This window comes from Opisthocomus hoazin, chromosome 20 (assembly GCF_030867145.1).
Source record: "Opisthocomus hoazin isolate bOpiHoa1 chromosome 20, bOpiHoa1.hap1, whole genome shotgun sequence".
NCBI lineage: Eukaryota > Metazoa > Chordata > Aves > Opisthocomiformes > Opisthocomidae > Opisthocomus > Opisthocomus hoazin.
Window position 1 is genome coordinate 10809571 of NC_134433.1, and position 14754 is coordinate 10824324.

Here is a 14754-nt window from a genome sequence, read left to right on the forward strand (position 1 = left end):
GAAGGCAGGGCCATTACTTGTTTCTCTTTCCATCTGTGAAATATGTGGCAGGATGAAAGAGAATTCGTGCACTCAGTCTAATCTTCCATTTCCAGAAAAATACTGGGGCTATTTGTAAGCACCCAGGAGATAAGAACAGGACAAATCGTGTCATATCTGCCCATCTTTCTCCTGTGATGGTATTACGTGGATGGTAGGAAGTGGAAGATGTGACATTAAAATTAGTAAAGCTTTTCACATCATCGGAGATGAGATTCTTACAAGTCAGGGAAATACAAGTACCATGATGTGTCAGCAAAGCTAGTTAAAAAGACACATTTGGTTGTCAGGAACTTGGTGACAAAAAGGCAGCATTTATCCATTGCATTCTGTATTAGGACCCTCTCCGATCAGACACTGTAGCCACAAAAGACAAATCGTTAAGGAAGTAGGATTCGTTAGTTGAAGCTTAGAGAAGTACTTACTTAGAACGGTGAGACTTACTTCTAGCAGTTTTAAGTGTCATTGATCTGCACTTGAGGAAGAGACTAGGTAAGTTTCACAGTATTTTCTTAAGCAGTAGACCAATTGTTTTTAAAGGTTGATGAATTAGCTTCCATCCAGTTATAGCTTGATGGGGTTGGATTGTTAAATAAATAAAACAGATAAGTAAACAGTGTGACCATGTTACAAAGTTGCCTTTTTGGTGTTTAGCTTAAAGTATTTTAATGAAGTGTGGGAACCACTGTATCACTCGCCTTAAAATATGCTTCTTGGACACTGATGGATATTGCATCTAGCTCAGATATGCATGCATCTCATGTCTTTTAGACTACAGGTTCAGTAATGGTGATGTTGAGTAACAGATGACATCTCAGGTTCTCCTGTAGACATATTTTACAAAATCAGAGATACTTGGTAATGTTTCCTACCTATCTGTTCACTGTTTAACCTCGTTCTGAGATTCTTTGGAATGGAAAGTACTTACTATATTGTTTACCTTTTAGAATATATTATTGTTATTTATTATTATTGATTAGACAAAATGGCCTCCACAAAGTGGCCTCCTTCTTTTGCCACCCAAAATAAGTAGAGGTATTAGCTTCAATGATTCTGAAACAATAGATATACAATATTTCCAATCCATTAAGGTATTTTTAACTTACTATTAATTTCCTACCTTTGGTCTTCACTTGTGAGTGACTAATCAACTGACTTCTTCCACCTTGGAAAAGATGTTTAAAAAATTTTACCATTTTCATTGCAAAATATTTGAGTAGAATGGTGCCATTTGCACCACAAGTTTCAGGCCAGAGATGAAGGTACCCAACACCCAGAATCATAAAAAAATCCAGAACACAGTTTTGCAAACAAATATAGGTTTAATTGCATTGTATAATGGATTTATAGTTGTTAAATATATTATTTTACTGTATAATTTATCGTTCTTCCAGTTCCTTTAGCAGTTCGTCAAAGTGAGTAATGTACCATTTAGCTTTCTCCTTTACTTGCTTTCTGATTACATTGCCTCCAAATCCAATGAAGCAGTCCTGGCAAAACAGAAAGAACGGGCAGATATATTATCGCAGTCCCATGTAAGGAATGGAAATTCTCAGCAATTAAGTTTGGGTTTAAGATTGGATTTTAAAATTATGGTATTCCTCCCTGCCTCTTCTCCTATTTTACTCTGCATGTTTTCCAAATTTATTAACAGGAACTTCATTAACACTTAATTTTGCACCACTTTGGTTATTAGAGTTTTGTTCCAATAGGAAAGTTGTGTCTCAGTGCCTCGTAACTTCCAGATTGTTCAGATCTGAGATTTTACTGAAAATCTGATGCAAATGTGACGCAACATAAGGCCTTACTATTCAAGAATGAGTTAACATTCGAACGTGCAGGCAGCATCTGTCAATTATCCCTACACTGTTTACCTTCACTCTGTTAACCTCATTTGATAGATACCAAGAGTAAATATTAACCACGTCTTCAATCATTAACCAGCAACAGTCATCGTTTCTGCAGCTTGGAAAACCAGCTGCAGTGAAAGTGCAGTGTTTAAAATTTCCACTGCTGCTTTTTTGCCTTCAGGTAGAACACGTTAAGCAAATACTGAGCTGCTCTGGTCCTGCACTTGTTGAACAATAAGGGAGCAGCTGTCGTAACTGCCATCAGCCGCAGCTCTCGGAGTTTGTTCCTGTGCATTTCCAGGCTCTGGGATATTTGTCCCTCAGCACTGGCAAAGAAGGGGTATTGGGGTACTTCTATGTACAGAAAGGCGCTAAAGGGGAGGCCGAATTAAGATCTCTGTGAAATGACCATTTATAAAAGTTGTCTTTCTATTGATTTTTTTATTGTTTCACCCTGTCAGGGTTGGTATCTTCAAAGGTATCACCACTGTACAGTGAAGTGAACCCTCCTGCCAGGCTAGTGTGAGGTAAACGTGCACCAGGTCTGTGCCAGACCTTCACGCTAAGCACCATTAATCAGTGTTCAGAACCAGGATCTTGGCAGGATAGGTCCTCTGCACAGACGCAAGCCCTTACTGTGGGGACATAGAGGGGAAAGGCAGACGTGATAATACCAGCTTGATTTGAGACGGGTCACTAGGCTGTCACACAGTTCTGCTACACCCAGCCAGCATTCTGGCTTAGAGGGTGACAGCCTTACTGAGGTGGTCTGAACTTGAGAGACATCAGCCACTGCATGATGCAGGCTTTCTAGAGGAAAACTACCTGCACAGATCTCTTCTAGGCTGTGGGAAGTGCTAAAGATCATCTTCCCTGAAGTCCTATGAAGAATTCATACCTCACTTTTCCCCCCCCCCCCAAAGGCTTTGCTCAAAAGGAATTCAGAATTCCAGTTCTTCAGTACTTACAGCAGGGGGGCAGGCTTCCATGTCTGTAGCTCCATCACCAATCATAACCACTTTCTTAAAGTGGAACTGTTCCTTCAGATGAGTAATAACCTTTCCTTTCCCCCCTGATTCGGCTGTTGGTTGTGTTTCGTCAAATCCTGCGTATTCTCCTAGAATATAATGGAAGGACAAGTGAGACACATAGTGTATTTTCTTGTAAATTAAGAAAGATACATGACTATGGTCTTTACTTCAGAAAACAGCTAATTACATGCAGTTCTGTAAGCCTCACAATATCAACATCCCCAAAAAAAGTAATTCGAAAGTAAGCTTAAAAGCTAGCATGTTACTCAAGTCTTCAGTGGGAATATTTTCAAAGCACTGAAATGCTAAGTCAGAAGTAGAAACCCTGTGCGGGTAGTGTTACAAATCCATTCCCAGTGACTCTGGTCCAGTCATTCTGGTGTAAGCATTTCAAAAGCAGCATCCAGCAGCTCTGCGGAGAGGGACCTGGGTGTCCTGGTGGACGACAGGTTGACCATGAGCCAGCAGTGTGCCCTGGCTGCCAAGAAGGCCAATGGGATCCTGGGGTGCATCAAGAGGAGTGTAGCCAGTAGGTCCAGGGAGGTTCTCCTACCCCTCTACTCTGCCCTAGGGAGGCCCTGTCTGGAGTACTGTGTCCAGTTCTGGGCTCCCCACTTCAAGAAAGATGAGGAGCTACTGCAGAGAGTCCAGTGGAGGGCTACAAGGACGATGAGGGGACTGGAGCATCTGTCCTGTGAGGAAAGGCTGAGGGAGCTGGGCTTGTTCAGCCTGAAGAAGAGAAGGCTGAGAGGGGACCTTAGAAATGCTGATAAATATCTGCAGGGTGGGTGTCAGGAGGACGGGGCCAGACTCTTTCCAGTGGTGCCCAGCAACAGCACAAGGGGCAACGGGCACAAACCGAAGCCTGTGAAGTTCCATCTGAACACGAGGAAGAATTTCTTCACTCTGAGGGTGACGGAGCCCTGGCACAGGCTGCCCAGGGAGGTTGTGGAGTCTCCTTCTCTGGAGATATTCCAGACCCACCTGGACAAGGTCCTGTGCAGGCTGCTCTGGGTGACCCTGCTTCGGCAGGGGGTTGGGCTGGGTGACCCACAGAGGTCCCTTCTAACCCGACCATTCTGTGATTCTGTGATCCAGTATGATATATAGGCTGCGTATGGAACAGTAAGAAACAGCCTCACTAACTACAGTTCTGCTTGATTACGCAAGCTTAAAGTCCAGAGCAGCTCTGCTAAAGCACATCGGTCTCCATACATACCTCAGAGTCACTGACAGTGAAGTTTGCCTCTGAACCAGGTAAGTGTAATAAACTCTTTTAACTTGAAGGAGCAAGAGAAAATGAAACTCTGCTGTCAGCAACTGTAACATGGTTTACCTTTGGCCCAGCTTGCAATTAAAAAGTAACTACAGCTGTATTTCATGTCTGGAAAATAACCTGAACTCATGTTTTTGACAAGGTCTTGCAATTTTTCTACTTGGAGCTAGCTGGATTGATAACAAGTTCCTGTAGGCTGGACAGTATCTGTAGCCCAACATCTAACAGTTTCAACCAAAAAAGTGGCATTAATTAGCAGAGAAAAGAGACTTTAAGGGAATCTCACCATTAAAATAAAACTTCAGCCTGTTGGCAAAGACATTTGCTGTTGGAATGTTCAGCTGCAAGGCCACGTGCTCCACGATGCTCTGAAACCCCCCAGAGACCAAGAAGACCTGGACCCCTCGTTGATGAAGCCTGCTCACCAGCTCCCTGGGAAGAAAGAGCAGTCACCAAGTGTGAGTGCGTGGCAGCATCTAGGGATAACAAAGTGAAAACACATCTTTCCTAACCAAGGCTGCCCGTACTTCATGTTACTCCCGTTTAGTTCGGGTGTGTGCTGCCTTCCAGCTCCATCCATCTCTGCTGCCCGAACTTTTTCCTTCTTTCCCTTGCAAGTTTGTGCATGAACCTTGCTTGAAAAGAGCTGAACAAAACCCTCATGTCTAGCGACACGCAGGTATTCAGCTGCTCAGAAACAAGCACTCCCTAGAAATGTTTATACTTTCATGCTGTTCAGATTAGTTCCCTTGAACAAATGAGAGCAGATCCAGTGCAGCTTTTTTTCTGAAGTGATGTAAAACAACAGCAAGAAAATCAATCTATAATGCAAAAAAAACATAGGGAGTGCGGGGGAGATAAAGCCACTGTGCCAAAATGCAAAAGTGGGCTGAAGTGTGTGCAGAATGCAAGCGTTTTGTAACTTGGAGGTGGTTCCCCAGACACTGGACATCGATGCCATCTTTAGAACGGGCCACCAGCCACAGAAAAGGAATCAAGAAAGCAAAATTTTCAGACCTAGTTAATGTCAACAGGGCTTGAAGGCAGAAGTTGCACAGGATTTGGCTCTAGAAGCAAGAAGATCAGCATGCAGCAACACTGAGCAATAGAAGTGGTAGAGGTAACAGCAGAAATGCTAAATACTACAACGCAAAGTGGAGGCTTAAAGCAGGCTACACAGAAAAGGAGGAAGAAAGGGAAGGAATGAAAAGGAAAATCATGTGATTCTAAACAAGGAAACAATGTTCTCTTTGTACTTATATTGAGCTATGCCTTCTACAGAAAAAGCTGAGCATGTGCTTCATTTCGAGGAGAAAACACAAGCACGATATTGTCTAAAACTACTGTATGTGCTGAAAGTATTTTAGACTTGGAGCTATGGCCAGGTTTTGTAATAAAGAAATTATTTTCAATTGTTTGAAACAATGCGAATAGGGGAAAAAAAAACTTTTCGGTTTAAATAGTTAACGTTTATTGCAAACCCAAAGATGAATGAATGCACACATATATATGTATCTCCCCTTAATGATTTTTTAATACTTTTTAGGGACTTCAGTACAGAATGGGTGGCTCTGAACAATGGATCCCCTAAACTGAGTCCAGGGCTGTGACAGCACACAGAAGTGTAAGAGAGAGGTAATAGAATAGCAGAATAGACCAAGCCAGTAATTCACACTGGGTATTAAATCTCCTCCCAGTTCCATCACCCATCAAGAAACAGATGCGACTGAACAGATGATTTTCTGTGCCAGTTTAATCCTCAAGCCAGAATTTGAGTTTGCCAGCCAAAATGCCAGTTAACACCTAAGACTTTTCTTTTTACGTGGATGCTTAGATATTTGACATGGACTTAGGCCATTATAAGGTCCTGATACAAGCTTTGTATGCAAACAACATGGAAATAGAGTAGGAAAGCAATCTAAACCAGTTCTGTGGTCCTACAGCCTCACTAATGTCACAGGATTTTGTTGATTTATGCCATGTGCAGGCAGCTTTTTTGTTAGATCGTTTGAAATTCTTACCTTATTCCTGGTGTTAGCTGAGGTGGGTTGTCAGATATTAGTTTTTGCACTTGCTCATAGGAGGGACGTATGAGACCTAGTCGTGCCGTTAAAGCTGCTTTGAATGTCACGGTGCCACCCATAGCTCTGCGGGTCCTAAATTGTAGTCCAAAGAAAACAAATCAGTATAATTCAACAAGCAGAGGCTTCTGAGAACAGGTAGCTAAGAATGACAAGGAAGAAGGTAAGAGAACATAGGTTCTAGGTTACACTGTGTCTATGTGGTAAAGGAGAAGATTTGGGACACTGCGAAGTCTGGTAGCAACCACTAGTGGTAGATCTCCACAGATCGGAGCTCTTGTGAGGACCAGTAAGGCAAACAAAAACTGCTTCATTCCCTCTCTGAATGTGTCTGAACCACTGGGACCAGTATTCCTGAACTGCAGCTCAGGGGCTGTTCTCTGAAATGAACAGAGCTTCTGCTACAAGCTTCAACGGGAACAACATCAGCCTCAGAGAAGTGTTAAGAGAGTTGTTCCCCCTCCTCCATCTCATAGTAAGGTTTGCTGGTTCTCAGCCAAGTTTAATAATGAGGGCTGATCTTAGTCTGTTGAAGAAATTTACATTAGAGAACTTATGTCAGTATAGTTTTGTTGAGTGGCTTCACAATTCCAAAAGAAGTTACTTCATTATGCATTAATTCCACTTATTATTTCTGAAATCCTTTTTAAACTGTAATAATCTCTGAAAGCATTGAATTAATCCCTATTGTAAATTCATTGTCACAGATTAGCCTTATCCGTGCTTATTTTTTACTACTATTCCTATGAAGCAAACAGCAAATATACATACATCTCTGCGACGGCATCTCCGACTCCACAGAACTTGGCAAGCTCATCAATGCCTTCTTCCCTGATGACTGTACTGTCCACATCAAAGCACACCGCATCAGCATTGCGGAAGATTTCCTTCATCTCCAAGAGGGATGCCATCCTTCTAGGACCCTTCTTACTGTGAGGGGACAAGATAAAGTCTTTCTCTGAGTGACAGTACTGCACTCCATCTTGAGCCATTGGCGCAAGTGATCTGGTTCTTGCCAGTAGGAACGAGCGCAGCCTGGTAGCCAGCTTTTATCAGAGCGTGAGCGGTGGTGGAGGTCTGCCTCAGTTGCTGATTTGCTCTCTGCTGTTGCTGCCTACAGATGTTCAATTTACGTTACAGGTGGGCCGTGGAGCTTTGGGCAGTTGCTGATTTGCTCTCTGCAGGCTCGGCCCGTTGATGTTCACAAGGGGTTCAAGGTTGTTAATACTTGGCATTTGCTGAACCATCAGACTGCCAAGTGCTGCGTGGGACGTGCAGTTCTCTGATCTTGCCCTCACCACTCAAATGGATCTTGAATTCTCCTCAGACCCAGTCTAGTGTGTCAAATTAGTTGTTCCAGGAGATAGTAAAAGACACCCAGACCTTAATGATTTGCTTGATCACAGTAGACGTAACTATAATAAACCTATCAGTGAGTGATTGTCCCTAAAGCATAAAGTTTTGATCCTTTTCTATGTCCTGATTAATATAAATGAAATATTCTCATCATCTATGAATGCATAGAAGATTTGGCTATTAGCATTGGGAATTAGTCTTTTATAAAATCCATTGAAGTCTTGGGCTTTGAGTACTTCACTCAACCCGTTAAGATCATGACATGACTTTTTCCATAACAATGCCTGACAAAAGTTGATTTTCTTCCCTTTATATCTGTCCACATAAATATGTTGAGCACTTCTGCAGATCAGAAGCACAAGGTGTTAATCAAGTATTTTCTTACTCTACCCTACTCACCTTATGCTTCACCCTTTCATAAGGGAATTCAGTGTGGACTTTACTGTAATTTACCAATCTTTACCTTTTAGACAGCAATAACAGCTTTCTATCTATCTCACTTCCCAGATTTTTGTAAAAGTTTTTGTTTGGTTGTCTCTTCTAATCTCTTAGATGTCTCTCAGGACACGCCTTGTGTAATTGATCTGGGTAGCAGGTTCTCTCTTTTTCTGGGATAGGGGAAAAAATATCAAACAGCATGTTATATACCTTCATTGTGTCATATACCGGCATCTTTCATTTTCCTCTCACTAAGCTAATTTTTCTCCTATATGTCATGAATTTTGATGGTGAGAGGTCTTACAAACATAAGTTCCCCCTAAACATTTTTTTTCCGCTTTTTGGGCAAACTTTGCACCCCCAGGTACAAAAGACATCCAGTGAAGATGCAGATGATCACTATACACCGTGCTGCAGAAAAGTGCAGGAGCTGATCGGTACTGGTGTAGCTCTCTGCCAGACAGGAGTCATCCAGGGATCACACATGGCAAGCACCAGTGCTCTTGCCTGAGGTGACTTCTGTGTGCTCGCTGAGAGATCACAGCTCAGTAATCAATGGTCAAAGCAGGAATGGGAACCTTTGGTTTTATTCCCATGACTAGTAACCATGTGGTGAATACTGGGATACAAAAGGCTTTATGAAAAATTACCATAATCACTGAAAAAATGTGTAGAACACACACTCATCTTTTATCTGTTTACGTGTATAGAATAAAAGAGAACACTCCAGTCCTTCATTGAAAGGTAAAAATCTGTATAAATGAAGGCACCAAACCTAAGCAGTGAAACCTGTTGTGAACAGCTAAGAGCCACGTTTGTCAGAGAGAATCCGTGAAAGAGAGCGAGCACATCACATTAAAGGCAAAGCTATCCAAAGGCAGCCATGAGGCAGTACTGTCTCAGAGGGTTGTTCTAGCTATTCGTGAGTTTTTTGGTGTGAACACACTACTGTAGTAACCTAACCAGAGTGGACTCATGGCTTCTGCACAAGGCCGAGAAGGTGACACAGTCGCTTCCTCAGTGCTCATCTACGTCGCGGGTGTGAGCGAGAATGGGCGAGCGGGTATCACCCAGCCCATACTTCCCCCCCGCGCACTCAGTTTACATGTGGGAAGGTAGGACAGGGCCTGGGCTCAACCTCCCCAGTGTGGCAGAAAGGAAAGATGAGTGGGTAGGCAGTAAAGGGGAGCTATTCCGGAAAAGGGCTTTTACAGACTGCGCCTCTGGGAAAGGCAGAAGCAAGGACTGAACAAGGACAGGTCTCTGCTCTTGCTGCATCAGAGCTGTTGCATGCACGGACTTATTGTAAAACCCTGGTCTAGCCTTAGAAGCATCACTAAAGAATTTTTTGCTGCAGATGGCACACATTTTTCTGTATTTTTCTGTAAGGACTGCATTTGTAGCACTGTGCTTGTAAGAAATAATCGTCATATGCCATCAGCACTGTACTTAAGAGAAACCTCTGTCTCTTAAGTGCCCGTGAACATAAAAACTTCCCTCTGACCGAGACTGGTTCTGAGCTCAGACTTGGGAGTGGGTGGGCAGGTGACACGTGAATTCCAAGTGTACTCTGCGTTAGCCTTGACGTGACATTGGCTCCACAGCACTCTGTTTGTATTTTCAGAGGCAGGTTGTGATTTTCTGAGCAGGAAGGCTTGACTTGAGGGCAGGCCTTGACAGCCATTTGCAAAATATATTTGTGAAGTGGAATTAAAGAAAAATGCATCCACTAGCATTTTTTAAATGACAGGGTGTTAATTTTTTCCAGCCTACCAGAGGTTATAAAGTCCACCAGAAATTCAGCCATGGATTTGGTGCCAATTTTAAAGATTTGCTCTACTGGACAAACTTCTTGCATCACTGTGGCATGACATTTGCGTCATGGTGTTCCAACACTAATTCCATATTATGCAAAGGTGTCACATTGCCTCATGCTAACCTGAGGCTGTACTGCAACATGTCTGCATTATGATGCAACGTTACTGTGTGGAGATACCGTGCTGTGATGTGATTTCTTGGTGAGAACCTGAAATACATTCCTGGCCTCAGGTTGCATCAGGGAAGGTTTAGATTGGATAGTAGGAGACATTTCTTTACTGGAAGAGTTGTGAAACATTGGAACAGGCTGCCTAGGGAAGTGGCGGAGTCACCATCCCTGGAGGTGTTCAAGAAACATGTAGATATGGGACTTCGGGACATGGTTTAGCAGGCATGGTGGTGATGGGTTGATGGTTGGACTTGATTTTAGAGGTCTTTGCCAACTACTATAATTCTCTGACATGTCTACAAAATTTTAGTCTCTCTGGGAAGAATGTTGTTGCTAGAAACACACATTGGGAGCAGGAAGGAAGAGACATTCACATTTTCTTTTCTCTATTATCCACATTTCCCATACTCCTGTCCCTTCTGTATGCTCCTTACAGTGATGCAACCACTGCTGTGGTGGGCTTTGCACTTTGATGGACAAATAGACAAGTTACAGGAGGAATTACAGATACCAGTTGTGGAGCCATGGTTGGAATAAACCCTGCCCTCTCTTTGTTCCATGCAATAACTCTTTCAAAAAAGTTTCAAGCTGGGGTTTGTAGTGCCTAAAAATGACAAGTTGGAAGGGAGGAACTGCATTTTGAAATGCAGAAACCATCAGTAGCTCCTGATCTCCCTCAGCCTGTGACCTGCTAAAATATTTCCACTTTCTGCTATAGCTGGGCACTGAGTCCTGGAAAAGACAGACCTGGTTTTGGCCAATGTATCATGTTGGAGAACTTGTGATGAACTGTAAAGTAGGGAAGCTCATACAGCAGCAAAGAGGAGAAACTATGAAGGAAGCTTCAGCTATTGCAGGGAGCCTTGCTCGTGGGAAAAGCAAATTTTAGGAGTTAGAGGTGGTTCACCTGGAGTGAAATAAGGTCCTTCTGCCCTTGTTGGCAGAGCTGCAGGGGTCACCATCAGCTCCAGAGGTTGGAAAATGCCATTCCAAATGGTAACATGCCAATTTCAGTAACTTGTGGAATTTTTTTCCCAGCCCTAAACGTAGATGAGAGCATAAGGCAAGGCCATCAGTGATTGAGTAATGGCCAACAGGAGTGGGGGAAAATACAAGCAGGAGAAGAGGTTCTGCTCCCTCTCTTGTTTTCAGAATTTTCACTGTGCTATCCTGGCATGGTGTCCACCAGGAAGCTGCCTAGAATTCACCTCTGGGTAAGTGCACATAGGAAATCAGGACAGACACAGTAGCTTCTCCACAGGGACGTGTCACTTGAGCAAAAAGAATTGAAGCTGTGTAAAAACTTTCTATGGACAAATCTCTAACAGCTGTAGTAAGAGAAGAGCAATTTTTTATTCCAGAGTGGTATAGGCCTCTACAGTCGGCAGAGATTAATTGCTCTGAAATACAGGGCATCTGATTGCTTAAAGGCGTCAATGTTTTAATGAGATGGTAAGAAAAAAGAAATTCTCACAAATAAGGAGTTCTGTCTCCATATGAAAAACATGGGTAGAAAACCTCCGGTCTTCCCGCCACTGAATTTCAGATAGGTAACCTATTCCTATCCGATTATTTGCATGCTGGAAAAGCATCCAAGCAGCAAACACTTCAGCAGGTCCAATAATAAAATATTATGGGGAAAAACTGAACAGAACAAAGTGGGGTAGAGAACAAACAATGGGCAAAGAAGTGACTAGAGAAAGCATAAGAAAAGAGCAGAGAAACTTGAGATAAAGATGGAGAAAAAGGAAATCACAAGGGAAAAGTGGAATTCCCGTGAGATCTCCTTGCCTCCAGACTCCGAAGTACTTCATTAGGCCATTTGGAAAAAAAACCTGGCCTTTCCACAAGAAATATTTCTGTTTCGTAACCGAGAGGGTGGAGTCACAGAAGCAAGCACGGGAATTATGTAAGAGCACATGTCGAAGGAAAACAACTGAAATCTTGTCTGTTTGCTGACCCTTCAAAGCAGGGCACTTGCCGCACAGTGAAAAAATGAAACATCTGCAGTATCGGCGACATACAATGCGAAAGGAATAAGTAAATGAGACTCAGAACTCCGGGTGTTCTGGGGTTGGTAGGTTTTGATGAGATCTTAATGAGAGCTCAAAATCCTCACTGTGACCAGACTTCACTTGTTATCATATTTCAGCTTGCAGAAGTGCTGCCACGCTGCCACTTTGCATTATGTTCACATTTATTGCTGTGAAAAAATGAATGTTAAGTGAATCTTCATGAAATATTACCTAAGATATCTTTTGAAACAGATTACTCTGGAATATCCTACAGTATGCAAATGGTCTCTGGTATTTTTGATTCTGATTCACTTTCCCATTTAACGAGGTGAGAGTGAGCCCTTCACTTGGAGTTGTGGCTGCACAAGAAGCCCAGTTTTGATCTCACTTTGCCTGGAGTTATTTCCCTGGTACCAGTGAAGTTAATCCAGGTTTGCACTGGTGTGGATGAGAACAGAATGACTCTGAGATACATTCCCACAACAGAGTAACGTTGCGTTGAACGTGCAGGGAGAGTAACAGAAACACAACCGCCTTAAACTGTTTCTATTGCATTGAGGGGAAACGGCTGCTGAGAGTATGGGATTTGGAGAAAATTGTTCTTGAAACTTTTCTCAGGACTTGATCCCACTACAGGAGTGATTCTGCTCATAAGAATGTTCACGGGAGTGTTTCCATGGCATTAAACAAATCCTCATTGTTTCTAGTCCTATGTCTGTAAAATGGGAATAATATTGTAATACAGCTTTACTATGCTGAGGTTTAATTCTCAGTAATAGCAATCTGTTTTGAAAGCTTTAGAGGAAGGAGGATATGTTTAATCAGATTAGTTATATTTAAGCAAATTGTTACTGTTGTTTGTATTCCTGCAAGTACTACTCTTTAAAAGTTCAACCCATCCACCCATAACTGTGAGGTTCTGTGGTTTTCAGTGTGAGAATAGAAAGATTCCATCCTTAACCTCACTAAGCCTGCTTCACTCTTCCTGGTTTTCTGTTCAGTTTTTACAGGTAGTAACACAAACCTGTATGCAAGTCAAGAGATGGACTGTTTGCAGCTGTGCACGAATATCTGAACAGCAGTGCCTAACAGCGAATTTATTTAAGCACCTTTTTAAAAGTAGTTGAAAAGGGGTAGAAGGAACCTGGTGGATGTTGACACAGACCTCCCAACTCTCCAATCCCCTCTTGCCTGTCCTGACAAAATGATGATGCTTCCCCCCTGCACGATTGCATCATTCATTCATGCCGCTGTTATAAAGCAGGCACCACACTGCATCTCGCAGGGCAGCACAGTCGTAGCCCCAGCAGAAGATACTCATTATTTTCTACGCTAGAGAAATGCAGTAATTGTTATGGATCTGACACACCAAACACCAACCCCTTCCAAACTGAGAGAAAAAAACGTTCCCAGTGACTTACAGTATTGTACTGGCCGTGGCTGTTGCTGCTGCTGCAAACCTCTTGGCTGCACAAGACAAGAAGGGATCAGCTGAGACCTTCAGTCACATAAACACAACGGCACGGGCTGATCTGGAAGAAAGCCGCATTTTGTAAATCACGCTTTTATAATCTGCTGAGTAAGCCGGTCTGGATGTTTTTTTTAAACGGTTGCACACATGTAACCAGAGAAGTCCAGCTGTTCGCTGACAGGCGTAGGGAGGAGAGGTGTAACCTTGCCTGCGTCGGGGGAGGAGCCGGGCCCAGTTTGGGGCGCTCCGAGCGCGGGTGGGCACGGCTTGGCAGGGAGCAGACCCTGCACAAGGGCATGGGGAGCGTGCCCACCCACCAGCCAGCCGGTGCCGCGGGCATGGAGAACACGACGGGTCTTGGCAACATCTCCTGGCCCCATGCCGAGCGCCAGCGCGGGAGGGCAAGGGACGAGAGCCACGGAGGGGCTCCCACCGGCAGCAGTCGGGGGCTTCTCGGGGCGTGAAACCGGGCGTGAGGCAGGGACGCTGTTTTCTTTCACTGTGGGCAAGAGGAAAGGCTTTGTGAGTTCAGATTGCAATATTGCATTTTGGCTTAAGCCGTTAGTCGGTGCATCAGCGTTACACACCATCAAATCAAATGAAAATTCATCACAAGCTCTGCAGGCGAAAGTAAAACTTCTGCTGATGAGCAGGCTCTGGTTTGTTTCCCCGAATGCAATGTTGTCAAAAGCAAAGGAAAAATTGCAAAATCTGTCTGTGCTCGTGTTTTGGCATCCCGCGGAAGAGCTGGAAGAGCTTCCCTCAGACATGACTGTGGACATTGGCTAGGAAACAGGAGGCTGCCAACCCAGAACTGTGAAGCTGGTTGGTTGGTTCAGGGTCAGGAAAGCTTGATTTAGCTGATTTAGCTTCTTTCCTTCGCTTATGAGGAGTCTTATGACTGCTGCCCATCTTGAGAGACTGTTCTGCACCACTGGATGCACCACTCACGTTCTATGCGTGACCTCTTTTGCCATTCTGGCAGTATTGCCCCTCAAAATTACATGCATTAATTAAAATCAGCAGCCTTGTGTGGTTCTCCTCCCAGGTCTTCCTTTATGTTTTTTCAGAAGTTCTCAGTAGACGACCATGCACCTACAGGAGAATCTACAAGTAACTTCTTGTGTCAGGAAAAGACGGTACCGAGCCCCTTTGCTGCAAAACTGGTGACACGGTTCGCTGTTCGGCCTGGTCCTGTTTGCTGGTTTTA

At 43.5% G+C, this 14754-nt stretch overlaps 1 protein-coding gene across 1 annotated transcript; it reads right to left on the reverse strand.

Annotated features, from left to right (window-relative positions):
* Positions 1-1341: 1341 nt before the first annotated feature.
* On the reverse strand, positions 1342-7314 carry PSPH (phosphoserine phosphatase). The gene is made up of 5 exons (XM_009934497.2): positions 7049-7314; positions 6218-6352; positions 4483-4628; positions 2858-3006; positions 1342-1529 (listed from the first exon to the last, which is right to left on the reverse strand). The coding sequence occupies exons 1-5, from the start codon at positions 7267-7269 to the stop codon at positions 1419-1421; spliced, it is 762 nt and encodes a 253-aa protein (XP_009932799.1). The 5' UTR covers positions 7270-7314; the 3' UTR covers positions 1342-1418.
* Between the last annotated feature and the right edge of the window lie 7440 nt (positions 7315-14754).

What these genes read in the sequence shown, in the direction of transcription:
- PSPH (XM_009934497.2), bottom strand. Translation starts at nt 7,269, where the DNA reads ATGGCTCAAGATGGAGTGCAGTACTGTCACTCAGAGAAAGACTTTATC. An exon ending in GGAGATGCCGTCGCAGAGAT is followed by an intron (nt 6,353 to 7,048) that starts GTATGTATATTT and finishes ACTACAATTTAG; the next exon opens with GACCCGCAGAGCTATGGGTG. An exon ending in GCTGAAGTTTTATTTTAATG is followed by an intron (nt 3,007 to 4,482) that starts GTGAGATTCCCT and finishes ATTATATTCTAG; the next exon opens with GAGAATACGCAGGATTTGAC.